Here is a 27,735-nt window from a genome sequence, read left to right as displayed (position 1 = left end):
TCACATCAATGGCTTGCCGTTCATAACACTTTTTCTTTTCGTAACTACCACATTTCATACTTTGTGAATGCTATACTGTAAACCTGGGCTGCGGGGAATTAGTTAAATTTTTACGTATTCATAAAAGCAATTTTAGAGTAGAAAATGCAGCAATTAATACTCTCGTTCATGTAAAAGCTCAGTGGGCCAAATTAAAGAATGGAGCAGGCGGGCATCTGTAAATTGTATGACAATGCCACAGTGGCCAACAATGTCATTTGCAAGACTCACCTATATTCACAGCTGTATATGTTGGCCCTGGCTCGCATTTGTCCACCATGCTGAACACCCACCAGGATGTTGACATTCTGAACACTGTCCACCTGGCTGGCATACTCCAAGATGAGCGCATGAGGTCCAGGTTGAGGCACACGCAGACTGAGTTGCAACTGTGACTGTGGGATACACAATGAAGAATACTTGAAGAATAAGGATGGGGCTTTGTTCTCTCATCACGTACTCTCCTACCTGTGTGCCATGCAGAGAGGCCATATCGGGGTGGTCCGGGGTGGGTCGCCGCACAAGAGCCTGCCTCTTCTTGCGGCCCCTTCGGCTAGAGAGGCTTCCCTGCACCCCTAAGGCTGAGCTGAAGGCATCCATGGCTACGTGCTTGTACAGGAGACAGCTAAAAGACAAAAAAGGCATTTTTTTAAATGATGGGTGCTTCTTGCAAATTCAATGAAGGAAAATGTCCTCACTTCTTATTTCTAGGTGCTGTATTAATGTATGTGCAGGGCTCTGTGATCTCTCCCTGAAGCAGTGGTGCCTCATAGTAATCCTGAGGCAGCAGGACCAGATAGTCCTGAGGAGACATTCTGTCAGTGAAGCAAAATATTTGAAAATAAAACTACATTGGAAAAAAATAATGGGACTTACAGTATATTACCACTTCACTAATCATTTAAAGTTAGAATAGACCCGGGGCCAGTAACCCTGTGACAATAACGAGTTTGACACCCCTTGTGATCATGAGTAGGTCAACATATGTATGTTCAGGAACCTCATAATGAAAATGGACTTTTGTGTTTATGGTTCTTAGCAGGTTGTCTTGGTAACTTTTCTTCACTTAAGCAACTCACAAGCAGAACCCCTGGTGCTTTGATGTGGATGATCCAATTCCCAGGCGTCAATGCAAAGGGCTCAGCAAAGCCATCTCCAGGCACGGTAAGGAACGAGGGTCGGGAACTTTCAGGAAAAACTACTTCTTTACTCTGCACTGATGCTGTGGAAGCACAAATATGATATTTAACTTTTTTGGTGCCTTTGTTGGTGATACATGCATGCAACGTGTTTTCATCGTTTTGCTGTGAATTTTAATTAGTAGACTAGATAGACGTCCAATCCATTTGACCTCCACCCCAGTCCCAATGGTTTGCACATCTATCACTGTCAACTGGAAGCCAGTGAGTTAATTTATTAATATTAAAGCTGTTAGATCAGCAAGAAAGTTGATTATCTGCTTCTTCAGTTTCAGTGTTGCAAGTGTTAATAATCCAAAGTTACTGTGTGTTCAACTTAAAAACAGTTTCTAAACGGATCAGGTCAGTGGCAGCCAATGAGTTATTGAGATGGTCATATCAATGACAATGTCAATGCCACTGCAGTGGTACCTCTACATACGAAGTTAATTCCTTCCCGGACCTGGTTTGTAAGTCGAAATGGTTGTATTTCGAGTGGGATTTTCCAATAAGAATATACTGTAATTCGATTAATTCGTTCCACAGCCCATAAACCTATTCGAAATCCAAATACTGCAGGTACAGTTATGTACAAATAGCAATTACACATTGCAAAATAAATAATAAATACAAATCGTAATGATAATAATAATAATAGAGTACCGAATCAGGTTCTAATGTGGCAGTTGTGTTTTGCATGCTGTTCCTGAACGGACCAGTGTTAATGTGGGAAGCTTTTACTTTCTCTTTTCATGTTCTGTTGTTGTTGGCTTTGGCTACGGTGGACAGTAGTGAAGGGAATAGGTACCGTTATCGCACACACCATATAATGGTTTGCATTAGTCTAACACATTCATCTAACTATAGTTTAGGCAGACTTCTCTCCATGCCCTTGGACACAGTAAAGTGAATCACCTTATCGGGGCTCATGAGGGGGAAATGGAAAAATGGTACCGTTTCTCGTAGGCACCGTTTAACTGTTTACTACTACTCTAAAACACCTAAGTAAATAGCACACCATAGTTTAATGAAAAGAAGCAGAATAGATACACAATGCAATCTTATCACAGAAGCCCAACATGTGTCACAAGCAAGATTGACGAACCAACTGTCACAATCAGTTCTCCTGGCCACTGCAAGGACAAAGAGCAGGGTGCTCTGTCTTAAAACAAGTAGAGTCTCCCGGATAACAAGTTAATAGCGGGTGCTTGGGACGTCAAGACCAGCGTCGGTCGCTGTGGCAACCATGTCCCATTCACGGATGAACCTAACCGCCCAAAACCGGACACAGAGGGATGGTTCCGAAACAACGCTCAGCCAAACCTTCAGCCCGGCCCACACCGCCTAGCTTTCAAAAAACACTGGACACCGAGATAACGAGCGATTCGCTGCTCGGAAACTTTTCTATGTAGCCTTGTTTTGGATTTAGCATTGCTCCTCCGTCGTCTGTTTTTTGCCTTGTTTTTCACCATTGTCGACGAATAAATTGTCAACCTGTTTTCGGTGAGTCTTCTTCAAACTTTTGGAACATGGAGTCAGTACAGAGGGTTAACACAGGATGTGAACGCGCGGAATTTCCGACTTCCCGGTTGGTGCACGGAAGCAGTAAGCAGCGGAGCACCATTTCCCTTCGGCTGTCGCCGTTTCCGTGCGGCTTGGCAGGGGGTGCGAATTCCAACCGTAGCCATTGTATGTTGCACAAATTTTGAAATAAATGATTAAAAACCTGATGAACCTGGTGACTTCCTTGCCGATGTTACAATACTAATAATTGTCACCTAGCAGGCGAACTAAAGTCGAAGGAGGCATATTTCGAGTCAGTTGACTGACGTGCACATCATGCTCATATTTTTCTATCATTTCCATCTTAATTTCAATGGTAAACTAAGTGTCACTTGTTTCCTTTCTTCACCACCTGCACTAACCTTCTTGGGACCCAGGTTGATTTCTCTCACAAGAAACTCTGCCATGCTGCCATCTTGCAGGAAAACAATGAAATTGAAACGCTGTTGAAAATCATCGTATTTCAAGCATGTCGTCATATGTCAAGGCAAATAACAATCTAAATTCAACGTCGGATGTTGAAAGGATCGTATGTCGAGGTACCACTGTATTTGATTTGTTTCAGTTCAAGGGCCTTTGATCAATTTCATATGTACACATTGAACCCAATCAGTTCAATTTCACCCAAAGCAATTTTGATGTTTTTGGCAATTTTGTTGTTAAACCTTTCAGACATTTGGAAAAAAAATAATTATAATAATAAATAATGACACTAATCTATGTTTTGAATTTTGATCAATTTCAATTTGAGTGTGTTTAACGAATCAATATATAAATACACAACAATTCACTGTAAGACCCCCTATTGGCTGTTTTTAACTGCGATAGTGCTCAACTTCATTTGAACTGGGAGGGCTGGCTGTGAATAATGATGTCCATTTTCCTAAGCATTTTTTAAATAGAGGAGCATGATAATTATCAGTCCGATAATCATGGGTCCGATAATATTAATTATGACGTCATCCCAATAAATCCGATTAACATAATTAATAGGCTTGATAATATATAATACAGTATTTTTGGCATAGTGTCGGTGGATTGGGATGTGTGCATTTGTTTCCATTCCTGTTTTGTCAGTATGCAAAGTTTTGTTACTGTTCTAAAGGCCATATTTTCCCATCACTGAGTGATAAACCTTACTATGGCAATTAGCAAATGTTTGCATTTTACAGTGTTATGTTTACAAGTTCTTGAGAGGCCTTTTAGTTATTCATAGGCTTGCTGTCCTATAATTGCCAGGTTAAGAAAGTTGCTTCATGGACCAAGACCACAGAAGTCTCCTCTCCTGTTGCACCAAATGTTTATCTGCTGACAAAGCACAATACCTGTTGAGTTTATGTTTGTTTTAAGGTCAGTGCTTATTTTTCAGGGGACCACGTCATCACTGATATTGACTGGTTGATTGTGATTGACTCAAATTATATTTATTTGAAAAAATAAATATGGGCACTTTAAGTCAAAATGGTATTATACTTATATAGCACTTTTCCACCTTTCAAGGCGCTTTACACTACATCGCCATCTACCAACTGGTGATTCAGCACCAGGAGCACTGTGGGGTTCAGTATCTTGCTCAAGGATACTTAAGCGAGTTCATCAGGTCAGACAATCGAACCCACAACCTCCGGGTTGGGGGACAACTACTTTACCACTGAGCCACTCCATCCCCTAAAGACTCTTCTTGTCTTTGTTTTGTTCATTACAATAATGTTCATGTCATCATGAAAATTCTGGTTAGGTCAAAGGCAAATCCATGGTGAATCCACCACTAGTATTTTTTACCTACAGGTGTTCAAAGGTGAATATTCATTTAAAAGTTATGTAGATATTATCAGTTATCGTATTGGTATCAGCCTTGAGGAAGTTATCGATATCGGTATCGGTTATCAAAAATGGATATATCATGCACCCCTAATTTGAAATAAGTTAGAAAAGTCTAAAAATGTGAAAATGATTAGAAATGATTATGATTATTAGACTATGGGTCCCAAGTGGGACCAACATAGAAGGTGTGATTCAGAGGAGTGATTATGGTTAACTTGAGATGTTTTACTGGCATAAGCTTCATGCTCAAGAAGCTGACTTACCTGTACCGCCTCTGTAATGAGCCGCCTTGATGCTACCACTCACACTGGCGCGGCTTGGGTTAGTGAATCGCAGCACCACACGATATAAGTTGCGTTTGGCATCTTTTGGATCGACATGCACTGTTACTCTGACTTCACTCTGCAGAGGGAACCACAGTGACATACAACTGACGGGATAAAACATTGAAGGAAGTTTCGGGAGCAAAGGGTGCAATCACAACTGGGTTAATCAACACACGTCAAAGCAGGAGAGGAAATAGCAGCCAAGGGACGCCCTCCACTTACGGTCACAGCATGGCTGCGAGGCAGCTTCATTGGCCACTGTGACCCTTGCTCTTAATCGTGTGGCCCTCCCTTTAATGGCGTAGCGTATTACAATATGGAAAGTACCAGGAAAGCCAAGAGCAAGAGTGAGGATCACCTCTGGCTGAAAAGAAACAAGGCATTGCTTCCTTGTTACTCACACAGGAGGAGATCAGAAGCTACAAATATTGCGCCAAAAGGTTAAGGATATTCAGCTTTGTATGGCAAGATATAAAGATTTAGGAGGCTACAGAGTAGGAATTGGAATAATAAAAAAAGGGAATTCAGAATAAGCATGCATATTTAATTCATTGGCTGCCATTGATTGGCTATGTAGCAGTTCTATCCATTTGAACTGGGAGTGGATGACTATCATCATGAAGGGCAGTGGGAAAGTTGACAAAAAAATTTAAATTCTTTTGTCCATCCCTAATGAATTGGGCTAAAAAGTTCATCATTTTTTTTCTTTCAAGCCTTCAATTTTATTTCATGTATGCTTAACTGAGCCAGTAACCCTTCTGCTTGAGTAAGAATAAATACGAAAATAAATAAATAAATGAATAAATAAATAAAAATAACATCAATACATTCCTTCTCTTTTTTAACTAGAAATATTTATATTTTAATAATACATTTAGAAAGAAATACTTAATACAGTATGAAATTATCACAATAGATGATGCAGTGACCATATAGATATGTATTTAGATACAATTTATGCACAATAAACAGCTACGTTAGGATAAAAAGTTAAAAATAATGTTTTGTTATTGGTTATAATTAGGGCTGTCAAACGATTAAAGTTTTTAATCGAGTTAATCACAGCTTTAAAATTAATTAATCGTAATTAATCGCAATTCAAACCATCTATAAAATATGCATATTTTTCTGTAAATTATTGTTGAAAGGGAAAGATAAGACACAAGACAGATATATACATTCAACATACTGTACATAAGAAGTGTATTTGTTTATTATAACAATAAATCAACAAGATGGCATTAACATTATTAACATTCTGTTAAAGCCATCCATGGATAGAAAGACTTGTAGTTCTTAAAAGATAAATGTTAGTACAAGTTATAGAAATTTTATATTAAAACCCCTCTTAATGTTTTCGTTTTAATAAAATTTGTAAAATTTTCAATCAAAAAATAAACTTGTAGCTCGCCATTGTTGATGTCAATAATTACACAATGCTCATTGTGCTGAAACCCATAAAATCAGTCACACCCAAGCGCCAGCAGAGGGCGACAAAACACCAAAAAACATAAGTAACAAGTGGACATGACACTGTGCTGTTTTTTTAATCTGTTTGAGCGGGGCATGTGCGTTAAATGCATCAAATATTTTAACGTGATTAATTTTAAAAATTAATTACCGGCCGTTAACGCGATAATTTTGACAGCCCTAGTTAAAATATATTTATACATCCGGCAAAATGTAATCAACATAGCATCAGCTATCAGCAAGCATCACTGCATTTTGGAAACAACTTATTAAAACGTAAAAGGATTGCATAAAACTTTCCTTGCATTATTAGTCATAGCTTATAATGTTTTGAAGGTAAGGTGTCTTTCCATTTCATGTTTGTAAATATGACTTCATGAACTTTGCATTGAAGCTTGATTTGAACAAAATCATGAATCAAAATCGCAGTATTGGCCAGAAAAATTGCAATTAGTTTTTTTTTTTTTAATTGTTCAACCCAAGCAGCAAATGTACACATCTAAAATGCAAAATTCACCTGCGCATTGGACAGTTGGGCATAACCCCTCCAGCTGAACTCTGGGAACTCTTGGGGGTCGTAACCAAAACGCACCGGTCTGGAGTTTGGTGTGGTGCCGTCCTCCACCTCAAACTTCATCTGATGCAAAGAGGGGAAATAGTAGCTTGGTGCCGGCCTGAGAAGGAACATTATGGATTGAAATTTAAAATAAATAAATAGCGTACAAAACTGTTAACTTGAAATATTTGGATTTACTGTGTGCATTGAAGGCCGACTATGTTACTGCGGCAGCGACATTGTCCGGACCTGGCGTCACAAGCCGCGCTGAGAGCGCCGCCAACATCGCACTCACAACCTGAAAAGGATTCAATTTTAAAAGAATTTACTCAGGAACAAGTCTGTGACCTTAAACTCACCTTGGCAACCAAAATATTTTTTTTTTTGCAACAAGTAGTAGCCGTCATCGCAGGAGTCGCATGTACGTCCGCCTACACGGGGCTTGCAGTGGCACTGGCCGTTTTTCTGCATTGATGGAAAAACAATGGGTCATACAACGGCAGATGAAAATTATATTAGAAGGGGTAAATAAGATGGGAGACTAAAAATTGCAATGCATGGTCATTCTAAATTTTATTACTAAGTGGCAGCAGTGTGTCGAATGTAAAAATGTATCAGTAGCAGGTATGCAGGTACGTAACAAGAAGGTCTACCAAACCCTGCCTCAAAAAGTTCAAATAAACTACCACCACCCAGCTTGCTCCCTAGACATCTCATCAGCCCAGAGAAATCATAAGTAAAGACGAAGAGCGCACGTCCTCTACTGGCTACGTCAAAACAACACTTTCTTCATGCCAAAAACATGCTAAGCATACTGTATCTGAAGCGGTGGCATTCCCTCTACTGGCTTTACAGGCAAAAATAAGTCAAATAATTCATCAAATTATCATCCCCCAGACAAAAAAATGAAAAATCTGGATCCGAGACTCGCTGCATTTAAAGCCCTAGAACATACCTACCAAATTTTATTTTAATCAATTCGCAAATAACTGAGGAGTAGCTATTTTAGTTATTGTCCTCACAAAGAAGAACAAGAACAAAGCAAGTGATATCTTGAGCCCTCCCTCCAGGCGCTCTAAAAATCACTAAATAAAAATATGACATAGGAAATCCACTTTCAAATTCAACTTTAAGGATAGTACTACCTGTTCACACTCTCCAACACCACTCAGTGTCCCTTTGACATCACACCTGCAGCCTGGAATGAAATAGGACAAAAATGAAAGGAGAGGAACATTATGACATGAATAGGCTCTGATTGCAGGATGTAGCCACGTTCATGGGTGAAAAGCAACAGCACAAAAGCTCACCAGGAGCTTTAAAGTCAACCGAGTGAAATGAAAACATCCCCATAAATGTCCAGCAGCAAGCAACTTAAGGCATTCTTCAGATATTAAAACACCCCCCAACCATTGTAGAGGTCACATTCTTGCTGCAGAGTAGATCTGTATTAGGGAGATAGTATTGTATCTTCAGAACCTTATTTTTACCGTATAATGAAATGGTATCCACATTTGACCATTAGACCTTGTACCACTAGTGGCACCACAGTTACTGTACCTGGGAAATGCTTTAAACGGTGACAAAGATGCATATTATGACCCCCATAAAAGTTACCTTCACAACCATGTGGACTGTCAGCTGCTAGATTCCAGTGAAGAGGCTTACATGTGTCACACAAGACTCCCTCTATGTTGGCTCGGCAGCGGCAGGAACCCTAAAACGAAAAAGTAGACATCAATTGATGGAAATGGGCAAGAACTTTTTCTTTCTTTTCTTTTTGGAGGAATGAAATCAGTGCAGTATTGTGCTGCTGTCAGTGTTTTCAATGAGAATTATTATGCAGCTTTTCTTTCTACCACACAATAGAGATTGTTAACCTATACCAAATTAGGCACAGAATTGCTTCGAGTTCTTATTTTACTTCCTTTATGTGCAATACTTACCCACCTGCAATATTCAATGCCTACTTCACTTTTATTCACACATATTCTATGTGCTTACTTACGTGAAATATTAACGTGCAATATTCAATGTCTTCACTGTCAAAATGCTGCTACTTCACTTTGATTATTTGCACTTCCCGAACATAGGACTATCTCATAGATACTTTATATTTATTTTAGGAGTGTCAAACGATTAAAATTTTTAATCGAGTTAATTACAGCTTAAAAATCAATTAATCGTAATTAATCGCAATTAAACGCAATTCAAACCATCTATAAAATATGCCATATTTTTCTGTAAATTATTGTTGGAACGGAAAGATAAGACACAAGATGGATATATACATTCAACATACTGTACATAAGTACTGTATTTCTTTATAATAACAATAAAACAACAAGATGTCATTACCATTATTAACATTCTGTTAAAGCGATCCATGGATAGAAAGACTGGTAGTTCTTAAAAGATAAATTTTAGTACAAGTTATAGAAATTTTATATTAAAACCCCTCTTCATGTTTTCGTTTTAATAAAATTTGTAAAATTTTCAATCAAAAAAATAAACTAGTAGCCCGCCATTGTTGATGTCAATAATTACTTACACAATGCTCATGGGTGCTGAAGCCTATAAAATCAGTCGCATCCAAGCACCAGCAGAGGGCGGCAAAACTCCGAAAAACACAACAAGTACACCTTTCACTGTACTGTCATTTTAATCTGTTTGAGCGGGGCATTTGTGCGTTATTTTGCGTCAAATATTTTAACTGGATTAATTTAAAAAATTAATTACTGCTCGTTAACGCGATAATTTTGACAGCCCTAATTTATTTAGATTTTATACTTTTATACTTGCAAGTCACTTCTGAGATTTTAACTTATCCTGCACTGTAAAGGGAGATGCTCCACAATTTCATTGTACAACTGTATAATGACAATAAAGGGCTATTCTATTCTATTCTATTCTATTCTATTCTATTCTATTCTATTCTAGTCTAGTCTAGTCTAGTCTATAGAAAGGCAGGAAGTCTCTTTTCCTTTATATTAATCATGCTTTCAATTCAAGGAGGAAAAGGGCCCTTCCTTATTAATCAATGGGCTTGATGCAGTTTTGGCAATATGGCACTGTTGTCTGTCGCTGAAAATTCCCACGTCTGGATTTCAAATACAAAACGGTCCAAAGGTGAATCCCGATATGATACAGTGAAAAATTATGTCCATATGCTGTGATGAACATCATGCAGTACTAAGTGGCTGTGAAGATGAATTAATGAGCATCTCAAGCAGGCTACACATGTGTGATATGCTTTCTTGGTCAAATGGTCAACAAAAGTAATGAGAAAACAAACAAACAAACAAACAAAAAATAGAATCATATTTCTGGTGGGAGGATGCATACCATTTGAGGTTCTATACTCTCTGTCCCATATGGATTACACTCAGTGATGGAGTCTGGAAGAACAATGTAATGAATAAATAAAGACTTCAGCCCCTCACAAGAAATAAATAAACAAAAAAAAAGAGCATTCAATTTGGTTTTGCGTGTTACCTAAGCATGAAGGGAACCTGTGTCCAGACGCACAGTGGTCACATTGCTGACCCACCACCCCAGGCAGACACAGACACTGACCCGACAGAGGGTTACATGGGGTGCCGTACGAACCTTCCCGAGAACACTGGCAGCCTGGATAAATGTAGGATGCAAAAGGTCACGTGTGCTTACATTATCAGTCACTACTAGAGATGTCCCGATCGATCGGCATCGGGTCCGATCACGTCATTTTCAAAGTATCTGAATCGGCAAAAAAAATATCGGCCATGCCTTTTTTTAATACATACATACGTATATATATATTAATTAAATCGTTTTCTAATTGTATTTAACGTCACAGACATAATATGTTACACTCATCCAGAGTCATTAGTTTAGGCTTAAGGTAGGGTTATCAAATTTATCCCGATAGCGGCGGCAATTAATTTTTAAAAAATGTGTCACATTAAAATATTTAACGCAATTAATGCATGCGCTGCATGACCCTCTCACTCATTGTCGCGGTTAAACTGTAATGACACCGTTTTACCTATATAGAGAGATAAAAGGCAGCACAAAATGAGTAAAGTGAACTTTGGTAGCCTTTGGAGCCTTTTGTTAATTGATTAAACCCTTGCAATCCCTCTCCCTATGATTAGAAATATCATGGGAAGCAATGTGGGGAAGCAAGTTGGCAATTGATCATTGTCTTAAAACTTTATGTTATTTCACAACGCAGAGAAGATATAGCAATTGGTAACACGTTGCACAGTCATGGGTCTACTTCCAATCATGCATTTGGGATGGCCACAGTATCATTTACTGAAAGCTCAACAAATACACTAGATGGCAATATTTAGTCACAATATACAAAGTCACAAGTCTTTCTATCCGTGGATCCCTCTCACAGAAAGAATGTTAATGTAAATGCCATCTTGAGGATTTATTGTCATAATAAACAAATACAGTACTTATGTACTGTATGTTGAATGTATATATTCGTCCGAGTTATATTCATTTTTTTCTTAATGCATTGCCAAAATGTATATGATCGGGAAAAATCATCGGGAATGATTGGAATTGAAACGGGAGCAAAAAAAAAGCAATCGGATCGGGAAATATCGGGTTCGGCAGATACTCAAACTAAAACGATCGGGATCGGATCGGGAGCAAAAAAACATGATCGGAACAACCCTAGTCACTACTGTTGTCTTTTCTGTGGAAATGTGGAAATTCCTTAAAAGGAAGATGGGAGATGATATGGCACATAAAATACAGTATATGAAATCAAACAGGACGCATGGGACAGCGTGGGAGAAAAACTCCCAGTTTCTGAAGTATTGAAAATCCATGCAAATCCATGCAAAACTGGATGTGAATGTGCCTGTAACTTATTAGGGTTTTGTGCGATTGGATATGTTGACCTATATTTGTATGTTCCATTCAAATGAACACAGTATTTATCTATTTCATTTTTCAAATGCTACTACACTAATGCAACTTTACGTCTATTACATTATGTACTCATTAACAAGTGTGTGAAAAGTCTTATTTGCCTTTTAACTGGTACTATTTCAGTCATATTCTGTCTGTACCATACAGTACGTGCCTAAAGTTATGATTATAAAATAATTTCCCACTAGAAGATGAGTAAATGATGAAATTATGTATTTGTTTATGACGTGACCCACCAGCGCATTCTGGGTACCCGTAGTAGCCTGGTGCACATTGCTCACAGTTCGGACCTCCATAGTTGGGAAGGCAAATACACTGACCACTTGCACTGCAAACACTCTCAGCCACACCGGCTCCATCACATAGACATGCTGCCGCTAGGAATTAAACACAGTACATTTCCAATTGTTACATGAGTGGAAACCCATTAAAAAACGGTTCATATTAACACTTGACTGTACAGTATTAAGGTAGGCTCTCTAGGACACCAATAATTTCACCCTTATCATGAACCAGCATTGAACCAACATTATTTCTTGTTAATCATTCTTGCTCTAACACATATCATGATGAGATGATGGGTGATCTCCTGGCTGGAGATGAAAAAGTTACAACGCACAGCCTCTATAAATTCATAATCACTAACATTTTTAGATAGCGTTATAGAGTTAATGTATCTGAATGTGTCATTCACACCATGGCAATCTGGAAAGGAGTGGAAGCCTGGTCTGCAACGGTCACATTGTTGGCCCTCTACAGTGCGACGACATTGGCAACGTCCTGAAGTGTCACACACCTCGTGCTCTGTCCCTCTGTGGTCACACGCACACCCTGCACGTGTACACACACACACATGTGTAGCAATATACAGTAAATACTGTGAATCAAGATTAACATTTGACCTTGAACTACTTCTTGGGAACTGCTTCTTAGTCGTGAACTTTGCTCATTCTGTGTAATTTTTTCTAATCATACTCACGCTGGCAACTGATTGAGCCAAAATAACCCACAGGGCAGACAGTAGGCACTAAACACAGGGGAAGAAGTACAATAATATTGGGGTATTATTTGTATTATCATAATTAATATCTACTTCAAAATTTGTATTCTTCAAATCTATATTTACCAAAAATGGGTCCTGCAGGGGATTTGGTGGTTGTCTGGTGCTCAGGATAACCTGCTTCCAAATTCAAAAGTAAACACAGAGAACAAAATTAATCAAAGTCAACAGTAATATTCCCAATTACCTATTTTAATTAACATCTGCACTTTTCCAGATCAAATTAAAATGTGTCAGATTAGTGAGGCGTATTTCCACAATACAGAGATTTCAAATTAAAATGCAACTAAATTTGTTTAGATTAGTTACATGTTAAATTCAAATGCACAGAATTGTATCTGTGGGGGGAAAAATTCTATAAAAAGTTTTGCATTAAACAGAAAGCAAGACACTCAAAGGTCAAATCAACACTGGGGGGGGGGGGACTCTGCTTATCTTTCCGCCATACTTTATGGAGATAAGATGAGGAAACACTAGTTATGTGTCTAACATGGGTCTTTCTCTGTAAATGGTGTTCAGGCATGTAGTTTGTGCAGCATAAGCCCTAAATTTTGAAGTGAACACATTTGATTCTTGTCTTTAAAGTTCACGTTGTCACCTCAAGGCATAAACTGACAGATCAAAGCTAGTAAAGCATCACTCATTGTACATTCGCTTACATCCAAAGCAGATGTGTATCAGAAGTAAACTTACGGATGCACTGAGGGTAGTAATAGTGGCCTTCTGCGCATCGCTCGCAGTTTTCTCCGTCAAACTGAACTCTGCAGATGCACTTTCCAGAACCCATTTCACAGCCTGCCGATGTCCGCTCATCGCACCTGCAAGCTGCAAGCCGACACACGCACACATCCAAAGACAAAAATAAAATAACACAAACATGGTTCAACATTTTTAGGGCTTTTTATAGCAACTTCTCTATTTGTAATCTTGATTGTATTGGTGGGCTGCAGCAATTGCCCTCTTGGCCATATATGGTCCCGGTTAGTTATTTCCCACCCTTTATTTAAATCCTCCACTTTGTGAAAGCAATTCATATGAGTGGGAACAGACATGTAAACAACAGAAGGACCCACTTGAGCAATGAGTATTTCTAAATATAAGTATTTTATCTTGCATGTGCTCAAGTTTCTTTTTTCATACATTAAGAGAGTGACAGAAAGAGTTGAGTGAGACAGAATGCGCCACTAATAGTCCTGCTTTAAATCCCCTTCTATACACACCCACACACATACACACACCTGCTGGGTATCATCAGCAGAGCCCTTCTCCTATTGTTCTTTTTATCCAATCAGCTCCCTGCTCGCCATCACGTATCGCCACCTGTTGCCTCATTTGTTTAACACAATTTCACTTTGTGTATGGAGACAACTGCCGAATGCCCAATAAAGGAATACTGGGAAAGTCTTTGAGAAGAAAGACTTTGAGAAGCAGCTTTGGTGTCATAGACAATTAGACAGATAATACGGGGGAACACATACCGTAATTCTCAAATTGTAAGCCACTACTTTTTTGCTTCATTTTCAGTCCTGCAGTTTAGAGTCCAGTGTGGCTTATTTGTTGATTTATTTGGGTTAATAGGTAACACTTTATTTGACAGCGGCAGCATAAGACTTTCATAAAAACTGTCATAATTATGACATGACACTATCATGGGCATTAATGAATGCTTATGACGGATGTCATGAAGTGTCATCCAGTAAATTATGTCACTAACTCCATTTATGTCCAGCTTGGACCGTTTACGTTCATTCAAAAGTGAGATAATCTGCCTGATAACACTAAAGCACACCTGTTATAAGCATTCATTAATGCCAAGATAGTGTCATGTCATAATTATGATTGCCTAATGATAGTCTTATAGTGCCACTGTCAAATAAAGTGTTACCAAATACCATAACTATCAATTAATGAAACAACTGGGACATTAACTGAAGACATAATTAGCATAGAACAGGAATTTTGATTTTTATTTATATCTGTAGCGCTGCAATGCATACGAGGAGGCATGTTGGACAACAACAATGTTGACAGCAGGTGGCAACAGAGGTTGATTGTCTCCCCCAAGGGTGCAGTGATGGCCAAAAGAAGCTCCTTTAAGCAATGAAGCTTTGCAGCCATTTGGTTCAAAGCTTCAAGGTGGTTCATTTGGTCTTATGACAGTCGTATGACGCAGCTGTCAAATAAAAAATTACCGGTTATTATAATTTGGTGAAAATATTTCAAAATTCAGTGAGGACAGCTTTGGCTTATAGTCAAGTGTGGCTTATTTAAGAACAAATGTCGTTTTCATGCCAGATTTGTTGGGTGGCAGCTTATAGTCAGGTGCGCCTTATAGTGCGAAAATTACGGTATTTCAAAATTAGATCTGAGGGCTTTTTGTAACAAATTTTTGCAGAATCCACAACTGATCTGAATTTTTTTCTCTATCACGTCAAATTTTTGAAATATAGGTTCCCTGTTTTCTTGACAAATGATTTACTTAACGAGAAAACCTTTTCAAATCTTACAAAATATTTTTAAGAACATTTTCTTTCTTATATTATAAAAACAAAGGATTCTCCTTGTGAATAAAGATAAAAGACGTCTCAAAAAAAGTCTGGCACTGAATGAGTAAACATAGGTGCTTAATTCATAAAAAAAATTCAAATATATCAAACAATGAAATGTGAAAAAACAGGCATGATTACAAATTTATTTAACGCTATTATGCTTTTCAAAGGATACAGTAAATCATCACATAAGCTACAATAATCATAATAGTGTGCAAGTACAAGAACAAAGTAAGTACTTAAATTGGGGAGAAAAAACTTGAAAAACTGAAATTTTGGAATCAGCATGCCAATTTTAGTTTTAATCAGTATAAAAAGTTACTCAATCGTTTTCTTATATTTCATTTGTAATGTACTTTTTAATGTATATGACAGCAATAAAAAAGACATTACTCACGTAGGCATCCAGTGGGAGATTTAGGGGGCACTCCATAAGGTCTGAAGAAACCTTCAACGCATCGCTCACAGTTAACTCCAGCAGTGTTGTGCTGAAAAAGAAAATAAAAATAAATAATAAATACTGCACTACTAAGCATTGTCATGTTCTGATATTATTCAATGTAACACGTGTAGCTACAGTTTATAGTTCTACTGTGTCTTTTAACTCATTTACTGTCCTTGTTAGCAAAAGACGTCCAATCCTTATGAACTGGGAAGATTGGCAGTGATTATTCACTGCCAGCATTTCCAGTTCAATGCAGATGGATTGGATGGCTATCACATATCCATTTGCAACGAATGAGTTTATAAAGCATCCAGAGGGGATTTCTTTCTGTGAGTGTTAAACTCGGATCAGTTAAGGTCACCTTGTGAATATAGAGTACATCCTCTCCGTCTAAACATACGCACTCACATTTATGTACACATAGACACACATAGGTACACACAAGGGAATCAGTCGAGACATGATGAGTGTTTCATACCTGGCAGTTGATGCACACGCCTCCTCCACTGTACCCACCGGTAATGTCTAAACTTGCTCCTCTGGCTTCCACCTCGGCGTCATAATAACAGTCGGCGGCATGAGTAAAGCACTGGCAGGCTGAAAAGGAAACCACCAACACACATTTACACACGTATAATTAATTAATAACTCACATAAATGTGCTTATAATCCAGAAGGAGCGACAAAACTGGTTTAGTATTACAAGAAATTATCCAATCAGAATAAAGCTGCACATCCGCTTCCTGTTTAAATATAATAATTATGTAAATGAAGCAAAGCCAAGACAATTTTTTTTAGACGCAACAAACTAACGTAGTATTAAAAAAAATGTAATGAATCATGGTGCGTTTGTATGAGCAATTTACGAAATGTAATTGACCAACTCTTACACTTACAACTTACACTTTTTGTCATTAATAATGTCAAAAAGAAACTACACACAAGCATAATCACTTCACTGGATTAAAAAAACAGAAGAGCTAATACATATTCATTATAAACAGGAGCTATAAATACATTTTTGTCTCAATGCAAAAGTCTTATTCGAGAATTTAATTCTTTTACAGTATATTACGACTTGATGTTGATATATACTATTTGTTGCATACTTACATTTAGTTTTTTCACTTTCTATGAATTACAATGTATATTGTAAATATATTTTCATAATAAATGTTATAAATTAATACTCATGTCATACAATGAAAGCCATAATATACTGTGAAACCTCATAATAATAACAAGGTAACCAGAACTTCATATTAGCCATAGTACATTGTTTCTGTATGAGTAAACCGATCACATTACAACTTCTTTTTTCCCTAGCTGCTCAAGGGTCTCATTACAAGAGTGTCTTTTCAACAGTCCAATGGAGGGCTGTCATGATTAATCGACTAATTGGCTAGGACTAAATGTTTAGTGTAAAATTGTCAAAATCTTAAAAATTTGAGCTTCTTAACAGTAAATATTGTCTGATTTATGCAGTTCTCCATGAAACTCGACTGATTACAGTGGTACCTCTACTAAAGAACGTCTCTACATACACAATTTTCAGGTTATGACATGCCAAAACAGTAAAATATTGTCTCTTGTTACAAAAGAAATTTTAGTAACGGAAGGCAAAAAACAGTATCACTGGTACTTGCAGCTTATAGCTGCTCTGCCATTGGCTATTGCCTAGCATTCCTGGCATCCAATCCGCTAAGAGGGACCTCTACTGTATGTGTATGTTTGTATCCCAGCATCCTCTTCATTTGCCCCTCGGGCCATGAGGTGTTCCGACAGCTTTATGTGAGTATATTAACTTTTATTCTGTACTCTATTCTTTGTTTTTTACTTATGCACAACTCTCATTTTATGTTTATTGTGCAATTATTTAATTGTAACATGTATTTGTTACATGTTTTGATGCATTTTTATGCTTTATAAAAGATTTATGTCTGAATTATGGGGAGCATGGAATGTATTAGGGCATTTAATTGGAAAACGTGTCTCTATTGACAGTAGTTACGAAACTACTTCCAGAAGCAATTAATTTCGTGAGGAGAGGTACCACTGCATAACATTAATGAACATTTTACCTGTTTTTTAAATTTTTTTCTGACATTTTTGGAGAAAAACAATTTTTAACATTTGGGAATAACTCTACAGTATTTCAGCCATACCTGAAGTAGACTCAGAAATGCATATCCAGCTAGTTGCCCTTCGTATTAATCTGTATCAAAGAAGTAGCTCAACATCATTCTCTCTCATGTGACATTGCTTAAATGTTGTTAATTGGGTAATGTTTAAAAAAAAATGAAAAGAAAAAAAAAATAGTAGTAGGATAAAATTATATGTTGCCATAAATTTGAAGGCAAAACACATTTTTACCGTGTACTGTTATTTGATTAATTGATGGATTGAGCAATAAATCTATTCTTAAAAATATTCATTTGTGATGACCCAAGTCATTGTAGATTACAAAACAATTTAACATATTACAAATGTTTTCCAGTGAATAGAAATGGAGTTCACAAAAAGGTGAATATGTGCATAGTGATTTCTTTGTACTTTTAATTCTTTAGTAGGTATATAGTAGTTTTGAATTCTTCCACATGCATGCCACATAAGGAAAGTCCTCCCTCACTCTCTCAACGAGACGCTGAGTGATACCATATCAGGGCATCGGCAACAGTAACAAATGGAGACTTGAGTTGTCGACACAACACTGTCAGACGGCATGTCGCGCACTTACGTTGACACTCGTTGGGGCTGTCAACAGCGGCGGCACGCCACGGCTTCTGGCTGAAGCCCGGACAGCAGCGGTCACATGATTCACCACAGGTGTTGTGCTGGCACTCACACTGGAGCCTGATTACAGAACATAGAACACATGGAGCAAACTAGGAATGTAATTTGATGATCATCAATAACATCTGGTATGTTTTAAATTGTGTTGAAGCTTGTGTATAGCGCTGCCATTGAAGAGATTTGAACTGGGAGGGCTAGCAGTGAATGAGTCCTGTTACCCTGAAGGTGCACCTCACTTTACTTGTTCAGCACAGAAATCAACGCTGTTTCCTTAAAATATCACCTTTGACATTGACAAAACACCATTTGCTTACAATCTGTTATCACTGTAGCTAACAATGCTGTCTTTCACCATTGCGAGTTCCATAAATAAACATATTAGGTAATTGCGGATCCGGAAAGAATGTCTGTGCTTCACAAAATGTCTGTTAATGAATAAGCAGATCCTGTAAGAAAGTTAAAGTTTGACATGTGAGGTACAGAAGGTGTTGAACATTTTTGAGAAGGGTGACTTACTTGTTTGGGTCTTCCGGGTCACTAGTGGCACTGCACGCCTGAGCATGGCCGTGACACACGCAGCGCCCACCGATGCTGATATCTTTGATGCTGTAATAGTACTGAACAGGAAAAATCAGAACGAATGCATCTGGCTTGGTTCCTTAGCAACAGGAAATAATTACACATATTGTGTATCAAGTTTTACAGGCTGACTCACTGCACTGTAAAACGTGATAAAATCATCAACATCCGTCAGCACATATTCATTTCAACTTGATATGGAGAAATATAGAACTGTTAGAAAAATTATTTAATGATAAACATTTGTGTAATTCAATCTGCAAGGCTATTTTTCATCATATGACCCAATACAATTATAGGTACAAATTCACACCAAGATGAAAGTGTATATGTTCACAACTGTAAGCGCCTAAATAACATTTGATTAATTATTTATGTTAATTGTAAATAATATATTTGATTCTATAAAACGAGTTGTTGATTGTTATATAAGTCGGAACTATTATTTGTTTATTTGATTTTGTTGAACTAGTTCGTGACGTCACGTTTGACATCATGTCGTATGATATAACGCTGGGCGAGAACTGTTTTGGATGAGTTAGTTGGCGTGGGCAGGAAGGAGGAAGCATAAGAGCCCAAACAGTTTTTGACATCTCTTTCTCTCTATCTTCTTAGTTGAACTAGTCTCTCTATCTCTCAGTTGTGGATCACAAATGTTTGGATTAATTCCTGTTGGATTGAACAAATGAACTGAGAACATGCAGGGTGGCTTTTTTTCTTCCCCGCTTGAACGGCGGGCGTGTGATGGGGACGGAGCGAGGAGATCATCAGCAGTGTTGGGCACGTTACTTTAAAAAAGTAATTAGTTACGTTACTCACTACTTCTTCCAAAAAGTAACTGAGTTAGTAACTGAATTACTCTATAGTAAAAGTAATTAGTTACCAGGGAAAGTAACTATTTCCGTTACTTTAAAAAGAACTTGTTGTATGTCAAAGAATTTGAAATTTTCTGAGCAGTATTCGAGTCAGTGGAATAGAGAAGAACAGACAGGTAGTTAACTTGTTAGGTGCTTCAGCAGATTTGAATTGCTTACCACAGATGTCGACAAAAGCTTTGCCCCGGGACATAAATTACACATTACATGCAGGTTCTTTCCTTTAATTTTGACAAACTTGAAATAGCGTCTATATCTCCACCTCTTAAAGGACAATTTTTCTTCTGAATGCTCTGCCATCCCGACCCTGTGCATCTGTTTTGTGTGTGTGTGTGTGTTTGGCGCACGCGCTGTTCCTGTTTGCTTGTGAAATCACCGGCTCTGATTGGCTTACAACGACATATGACTCTAACCCTCAGCCAATCACAATCACTTCCATCGCATCTCTCGAGGGGCTGCATTCAGGTAGGCTGGTTTCCCGACAATTCACGTCACCTTCAAAGCGTCTGCCGTCCTCAAGATGGAAGCAGAATTATTGCTGGCTGACAGAGGGAGATGGGAACGAGGCTAGCATCGGGTGTAGCAAACACAGAAAAGTTACCAAACTTTGGAAAGCATTGTCTAATTGAATGAGCAGGGACAGCCTGGAGTCATAAGAAGTACGTGCTGTAATATTCTGATACAGAATTATCTGAAGCACCCTAAAGTGCACACGGCGCCAATATTGTTTTGCTCACATGATGCGGGAGTGAGTTAGAGACACGGCCTGCCGAGAACCGTACGTTTGTGTTAATGTTGAAGTTATACAGTATGTGCTATTAAAGAAACAGAGTGCCAGCACGTCCTTTGTGGTATACTGTATCTTTGCTAAGAAAAAGCACAAAACAAAACACGTGCGCTATTCTCGAACCTGAACGCACCCCAAGTCTTGGATGACAAATCAACAGAGCAGAGAGTCGACTCGACACGGCTCGACACGGCTGGTAGTTTCTTCAATTTATTCAGAGTAAGTAACGCACCGCTTTTGACCGTCAGTAACGGTAACGGCGTTGTAACGGCGGGAAAAGTAATTAGTTAGATTACTCCGTTACTGAAAAAAATAACGCCATTACGTAACGGCGTTATTTATAGCGGCGTTACTCCAAACACTGATCGTCAGACTGAAAGGCTTTTCGTCGTGGATTCTACAACTACATTTACATGATTTGTATCTGTGATTCTCAAAGCACAATGTTACAGTGACTTCAAAATAAAATATGGTACATTTGTTAAGTACTACAATTCCGTTGTTTTTAAGGTTTAACTAACTACAATACAATTTCAATTATTTAATCAGATACAAATTGTTTTTCATTTGGTGCGCGATAAAATTTGAATAAATAAGTACAGACTTGTCTAGATTTATATTTAGGAGTATTCAGATAATTCATCTACCTTTAGGGATTACTTTTATAGTGTATTTCAGTAGATTTAAGATTGTTTAGGTCAGTTGTTAGTTTCAGGAAATACTGTACTTGTGTAGTATTAGAAGTACATATTTAGATAACTTTTTGGGAGTATTTTGGTAGATTTAAAAGTACTTAGATTATTTTTAAGAAGTATTTGAGTGCATCTAAGAGTGTTTGAACTTCACTCAGGGACACCGCTACACATTCGAATGCAGAACCTTTCGGCTGTAACAAAACCACGATGACACAACGCTGCAACAAAAATAATATATATGATAATAATAGTAATAATACAGTAAGTATAGATCATAGCTGAGCCTGAAAGTTTTGGGTAATTTTTTGAACATTTTCTTCTAGTTCTGTTTAAAAGATTTTCTGGACGTACTAATTGAAGTGATACAGTACTGTGAAACATTCTGTTGCACATTTTTTTGTTTTTATGAGCCAAACTATACCTAATATATTCAAATCAAGCGCACAATTCGTTAATAAATTTTGAGTGAAAAAAAACATTGAATTCTTAAAGTCAGTGTAAAAGAAAACTGACAAATGCATACTATTTTTTTCTCCATGAAAGTATATCATTTACAAAGTACAATTTGAATTCTACACACATCTACTGCTGAAGAAAAATGTGCCGATGCTCCAGCTGCGGCTCAAGGGACTTTTCCAAACTAGTACCAACTATTATTTCAGAATGATAAATGTGTCCTAAGTGAGCGTATGGGCGTGCTAAGAAAAGTAAAAGTGCCAGCAAGCCAGTTGCTTCAAGCATGGCGCCAAAGTGTGTTCAGGCGGTTCACTTCAAGCCTCACCCTGCGTGTGACGGTCGGGTCTCTCATTGCCTTGGAGATGAGATGACCCAGCAGTGTGTTGGTGCGCAGGAAACGCAGCCGTACGTTGGTGGCCTTGGTGAAATGCTGCAGCACTGGAGATCGGGTGAAGTCTCCAGACCCTGGTCGACCATTGATCAAGGACACTACAATCTGGACACCACAAAAAGAGTGTTTGTTTTAACTACACAAAAAATAATATTGATTTATTTTGCTCACGTGGTGTTTACCTCTCCGTTCTCCAGAGGGACAATTCCGGAATAATCAGTGGTGCAGAGCTGATCGTCGTCATTTGTAAGTGGAGCGTTGGGATGCTTTCCAAACCTATCGATGCACTCATGCTTCGAATCTGTAAACAATGTTATTTTGCTCAATTCATTTTATTAATTGTGGTTCATTCTATCCCTAAAAACAATGTAATGGCATGCCGTCACAAACTGAGGTCTGTTCTGAGTTCTGTACATGCATGCAAATGTTTGGGCACCGATAAAAAGAAGTTTTTTTTTCTGCCTCATATATGGTCTCATGAAATGAGAAAAATAGCTACAATGTTAAAAAATTGTGTTTGTGTGTGTGCGCTTGTCTTTACTTGGCTATATTGTAATCTGATGCTCATGTTGATACATTTAAAGCTTTGCTACATTTTCTGTTGTGATAACTCACGTGTAAAATACTGCCAGGGAGTGAAGGTCCTCCCGTGGTCAACGGAGCGCTCCAAGACCCACAGGTCGGGTCGAGGCGAATTAGCAAACTTTATGATGATGTAAGCAACATGAAACAGCTTTAAAAGAAAGAAAAATACGGTTAAACATATGAAAACAACCTGACGAAGCATTGTGGTAGCATTTCTATATTGGTCACCACATAATGACTGAGGAAACAGTGGTAAGCTTACTGACTTTCTCTTTGCAGTTTGTACACGTCAACATGAGGACAAACAACTGTCAAAGTATCTTTGAGGAGTCATTAAAAGCAGCAGGTGGACCACCAGGTTTGTGAATAGAATTCAAGTAAAGCCCACTTGATCTGCCCTCTGCCTTTATCTACATTGATCATCAAAAGCATACGAGAAATGCACATTTTCTCTGTGATTATTGGAACAAAAAGTATGGCATTCAACAAGCAAGTGACATCAGCTTGATCGTACTTGACACAATAGACAGGAAACTGATGACAATCAAGGCTCTCCTTTTTATAGTTTCCCATGGACTATGTGTGTCTTGGACCTGCAATAAAAAACTTCACCTACACTTGACCAACAGTTGGAGCCAGGGCCGGAGTGGGACTCATTTTCGGCCCTGGAATTTCATGCCTCAGACCGGCCCACTCATTTAAAATTATGTCATTATGCATACACGTGTTAAGTTCAGTGTTCTCTAAAGCCGTGTACTGTAATTCTGTGTATTCCAATTCAGTGCAGGTCATGGTTGTTTAACAAGGTGGCTTTATTTTAACAAGTGCAACACAACATATTTTGAACAAATTTAAAAATGGATTTTAAAAAAAACTATATTAAATGATACATTTGAAAAATAAATTAGGCCTGTCAAATGATTAAAATTTTTGATCGAGTTAATTACAGCTTAAAAATTAATCGTAATTAATCGCAATTCAAACCATCTATAAAATATGCCATATTTTTCTGTAAATTATTGTTGGAATGGAAAGATGAGACACAAGATGGATATATACATTCAACATAAGGTACATAAGGACTGTATTTGTTTATTATAACAATAAATCAACAAGATGGCATTAACATTATTAACATTCTGTTAAAGCGATCCATGGATAGAAAGACTTGTAGTTCTTAAAAGATAAATGTTAGTACAAGTTATAGAAATTTTATATTAAAACCCCTCTTAATGTTTTCATTTTAATAAATTTGTAAAATTTTCAATCAAAAAATAAACTAGTAGCCCGCCATTGTTGATGTCAATAATTACTTACACAATGCTCATGGGTGCTGAAGCCTATAAAATCAGTCGCACCCAAACGCCAGCGGAGGGCGGCAAAACTCCATAAAGCACAATTAACAAGTGGGCATGTCATTGTACTGTCATTTAAATCTGTCTGAGCAGGGCATGTGCGTTAATTGCGTCAAATATTTTAACGTGATTCATTAAAAAAATTAATTACCGCCCGTTAACGCGATAATTTTGGCAGCCCCAAAATAAATGAATAAATAAGACCTTTTCTGCAACATCAAATATTAACAAAATGAGTGCTTACAGATAAAACAAACATAGCAACATAACAATATGAAAAATAAAGAATACGTATTGCACATTGTAACAACTTCTAATGATACTATTATCCATTTTCCATTTCCACTTTAAAAACGCCACGTAATTGATTATATTAATTCTAATGTTCACTCGCTGAACGACATGGCAATCCTACCTTCCAGCTCTGCACCTGTGGTGTGTTCATTATGGCTAATGCTTGCTGCTACATATCCCTTGTGAGGTGCTACAAGAAGCCAAAGTTTCCACAATTACATATTGTCGTATCACACGGTGCAAGTTGCATTTTATTCGCCATCTGGCCTTACCACTTTCGTTGTAATCCTCTGTAGTTTGAGGCAGCAAGGTCGTTGCATGAAAAAAATTAGCTATTTTCGCGCATTTTGCCGATTCTTTCACGAGTGCTTTTCTCTTTTTAATTCTTATTTTTCAGCGCCACCCTTGCTCTTTTTATCCATCCGAGCACCGAGATAGCAGCTAATTTGGCTCAATACAGACTACAATTAGGGGGCGGAGCTGCATGCTGTATTTTTCGTCTGCACACGTGAGGATGAGTCTGGAAAAAAAAATAATACTGTTTTTTTTTTTTTTTTAAGACGGCCCACAGGGACAGCGGTAACAGAATGTAAGTTATACTCAGTGACACTGTCATAAATAAATACCAAACAAAAAATGATAACAGTGTAATTTTTTTTTTTTTTTTTTAATAAAACGCGGACCGGCCCATCTGGCCGGCCGGCCCTTCTGGAATCGTCCAGAAGCTCCCGATTAGTCACTCCGGGCCTGGTTGGAGCACATGAGATTTTTGACGTCAGCACTTGGAAAAGATCCTAAAGCAATATTAACATTTCAATACCATGGACGCAATCAGGCAGTGCTCTCTGAATTCTTTGGGATTTGAGTGATTGATGAAAAGCAAGGCAGGATGTTTGTTCTTTTATTTCGAGACATTTGTATGGAACATCTCACTTGATGCTTCTAGGGCAGGCCTGTACTCGTCTCGCATCCACTTGCGCTTTGATAAAAAAGCACAGCAGGAAAGTAAAGGAGATTTTCAAATTTTAAAACACTTCTGAGGTGTCCTAACTCATTCCCTGTCATTGACAGCGATAGACAACAAATCCATTTCAATGTGAATGATATCACGTTGACCAAATTTTCTCCCACAGAGGGCCATAGAATAGATTTGTACAAAGTGTCTTAGAAAGATAAAGATGAATCGACTCACACCCTAATTGTTCGATTAATGAATTCATTGATAAGCTGCATTACTCCATACTTTTGTCCACATCAGATCTACTTTAACCCATTATAGTACTAGTGACTATTCTTCATAATTAAAAAAAAAAAACGTAACCTCACAAAGACCTGGTGTCTACGAACATTCACTGCCATCATCTCCCAGACAAAATCGACTGGACATCAGACACAATCAACGGCAGCCAATGAGTTAAATGAGTGCCCTATAAATAGTTAGACAACATGTAGGCTAAAGGTTTGTTTCATGCCTGTTTAGACTGGCGCAGGAGAGTAAAGGGTACAGAAATGAGAGCTGATGTCACATCAGGGTTGGTCTTATCCCAAAAGACTCCTCTCAAAGACACCACCATGGACAACACAGGAGTTTTTATGTGAGCTTGGTTGCAAACATTCTGCAGTGCTCTAATGTAACACAACCTAAACAGACCCACATTCATTAAAAGACACTAGTGTAGTTAACATCTTAATCCGCTGTGTATCTATCATGCCGGGAGAAGATTTTCACTGCTGTGAGTTACGGCTGGTGACAGGTTCCCGAACGCGGCGGCACCCTCAGCTTCCCGGGGCATTAGGAGGGGGGTGGGAATGTGGCGCTATGTCCGGAATTTGAGATGGATCCGTGTGCCAGCCAGCACGTCTCTGACCTCCCTGACTCAATCCCCTCCTTCCCGATACCCCCTGTTCCTCCTAAACTTCTGGCAGTCTTTTATTGATGGTGATGGGTAGCTCCCCTGGAAAGCTTTGCTTCTATTTTCAGCGTTCATGTTTGTCTGGAATGGGCAAACAGGGGAGCCCCTGTTTTCCCATTCTATTGCCTGTGAGGAGCTTTTCTCTGATTAGCTACAAGGCCACACCCCACTCAGTAGTGAAGTCACAAACACAATACTGAATAAAGTACACTCCAGAAAGGCATCAATTCGTTAGAAACGAATGGAATTATACTGCAGGCGCTACGGTCCCAATTCATGCCTAAAAGTATTTCCCTTGTCAACTGCTTATTGGACTGTACTCTATGATCATCATCACGCCATTTCCCCTTTGCAATCAAAGTAATCCTATGAACAAAGAATATTTAAGTTACTCTTAAAAAAATAAAATAAACTGGTAAATTTACGGTAAAATACTGGCAGCCGCAGTTGCCAGAAATCAGCTTTCACCCAACTTCCGGATTACTTGCAGGATAGCGATAGTTCATCTTCAGTATTTCTTCAATGGTGACTGTATGCATTGCTCCATTACCCAATATTAATCATTTAAATTCAAAAGGTACAAATTAACTTAAATACTTTTTTCCATTTGTCCTGATAATGTTATTTGTCTTTTATGCTTACTATTGGGCAATTATCTTAAATTCGCCTTGGAATTTATGCTACAAACCAGGGGTGCTCATTGTTTTTTGCTCCAAGATCCACTTTTCAAGGACACAACCTCCCGCAAACTATCTTAACAGCGAGTGGGTGGTTAGGGGGATGAGGGGGTTCAGGAAAAAAAAAAAATATATATATATATATATATATATATATATATATATATACACAGTTGTGGTCAAAAGTTTACATACACTTGTGAAGAACATAATGTCATGGCTCTCTTGAGTTTCCAGTTATTTCTACAACTCAGATTTTTCTCTGATAGAGTGATTGGAACAGATACTTATTTGTCACAAAAAACATTCATGAAGTTTGGTTCTTTTATGACTTTATTATGGGTGAACAGAAAAAAGTGATCAAATCTGCTGGGTCAAAAATATACATACAGC

The 27,735-nt window shown here is 38.0% G+C and overlaps 1 protein-coding gene across 5 annotated transcripts in view; it reads right to left on the bottom strand.

The window, feature by feature from the left end:
• The window catches only part of LOC130929808 (laminin subunit alpha-3-like), a 122,112-nt gene that overhangs the window by 73,637 nt on the left and 20,740 nt on the right, over positions 1-27,735 (bottom strand). For 3 of the 5 annotated variants that reach the window (XM_057857330.1, XM_057857332.1, XM_057857333.1), the window contains exons 3-26: positions 23,134-23,251; positions 22,701-22,819; positions 22,453-22,623; positions 19,252-19,352; positions 18,680-18,795; positions 16,421-16,539; positions 15,895-15,985; positions 13,642-13,773; positions 13,015-13,068; positions 12,868-12,915; positions 12,585-12,719; positions 12,125-12,265; positions 10,452-10,586; positions 10,302-10,354; positions 8,574-8,673; positions 8,102-8,154; positions 7,316-7,421; positions 7,155-7,254; positions 6,918-7,074; positions 4,868-5,006; positions 1,119-1,261; positions 738-841; positions 508-664; positions 271-434 (exon numbers count right to left, since the gene is read on the bottom strand). In XM_057857330.1, the coding sequence (XP_057713313.1) occupies positions 271-434; positions 508-664; positions 738-841; positions 1,119-1,261; positions 4,868-5,006; positions 6,918-7,074; positions 7,155-7,254; positions 7,316-7,421; positions 8,102-8,154; positions 8,574-8,673; positions 10,302-10,354; positions 10,452-10,586; positions 12,125-12,265; positions 12,585-12,719; positions 12,868-12,915; positions 13,015-13,068; positions 13,642-13,773; positions 15,895-15,985; positions 16,421-16,539; positions 18,680-18,795; positions 19,252-19,352; positions 22,453-22,623; positions 22,701-22,819; positions 23,134-23,251 (2,756 nt within the window). The remainder of the gene's footprint in view (positions 1-270; positions 435-507; positions 665-737; positions 842-1,118; positions 1,262-4,867; positions 5,007-6,917; positions 7,075-7,154; positions 7,255-7,315; positions 7,422-8,101; positions 8,155-8,573; positions 8,674-10,301; positions 10,355-10,451; positions 10,587-12,124; positions 12,266-12,584; positions 12,720-12,867; positions 12,916-13,014; positions 13,069-13,641; positions 13,774-15,894; positions 15,986-16,420; positions 16,540-18,679; positions 18,796-19,251; positions 19,353-22,452; positions 22,624-22,700; positions 22,820-23,133; positions 23,252-27,735) is intronic. The other 2 variants (XM_057857331.1, XM_057857334.1) reach the window with 1 other exon arrangement.

This window comes from Corythoichthys intestinalis, chromosome 14 (assembly GCF_030265065.1).
Source record: "Corythoichthys intestinalis isolate RoL2023-P3 chromosome 14, ASM3026506v1, whole genome shotgun sequence".
In the NCBI taxonomy this organism is placed as follows: Eukaryota; Metazoa; Chordata; class Actinopteri; order Syngnathiformes; family Syngnathidae; genus Corythoichthys; species Corythoichthys intestinalis.
Note: the sequence above shows the minus strand (reverse complement) of the source record. Positions and strands in the feature narration are given on the sequence as shown.